Source organism: Tarenaya hassleriana, unplaced genomic scaffold (genome assembly GCF_000463585.1).
Source record: "Tarenaya hassleriana unplaced genomic scaffold, ASM46358v1 Cleome4, whole genome shotgun sequence".
Lineage (NCBI taxonomy): Eukaryota > Viridiplantae > Streptophyta > Magnoliopsida > Brassicales > Cleomaceae > Tarenaya > Tarenaya hassleriana.
This window is the reverse complement of record NW_010966881.1, coordinates 1,830,496-1,830,854: the sequence shown is the minus strand read 5'-3', so window position 1 is coordinate 1,830,854 and position 359 is coordinate 1,830,496. Positions and strand designations below refer to the sequence as shown.

At 55.2% G+C, this 359-nt stretch overlaps 1 protein-coding gene across 1 annotated transcript in view; it reads left to right on the top strand.

Moving 5' to 3' along the window:
• Positions 1-8: 8 nt before the first annotated feature.
• The window catches only part of LOC104823449 (aquaporin PIP2-2), a 1,593-nt gene continuing 1,242 nt past the window's right edge, over positions 9-359 (top strand). The window contains exons 1-2 of the mRNA XM_010555022.1: positions 9-107; positions 188-332. Of these exons, the coding sequence (XP_010553324.1) occupies positions 68-107; positions 188-332 (185 nt within the window). The 5' untranslated portion in view covers positions 9-67. The remainder of the gene's footprint in view (positions 108-187; positions 333-359) is intronic.

The following is a 359-nucleotide window of genomic DNA, read 5'->3' as shown; positions in this document are numbered from 1 at the left end:
TCCCCCCGCCGGCGGCGATAATTGCGGCGGCGTCGGAATCTTGGGCATTGCTTGGGCCTTCGGCGGCATGATCTTCATCCTCGTCTACTGCACCGCCGGTATCTCAGGTAATTAAACCGATCCCAATAATTCCTCTCTAAACCGGTTCCGGTTAGTTGATTTTGTTGGTATGGTGATGAAAGAAAAGGTGGGCACATAAACCCGGCGGTGACGTTGGGGCTGTTGATAGCAAGGAAGGTGACGTTGGTGAGGGCGGTGCTGTATATGGTGGCTCAGTGTTTAGGAGCCATTTGCGGGGTTGGTCTTGTCAAGTCTTTCCAAAGCGGTCGCTACGACCGTTACGGCGGGGGGGGCCAATC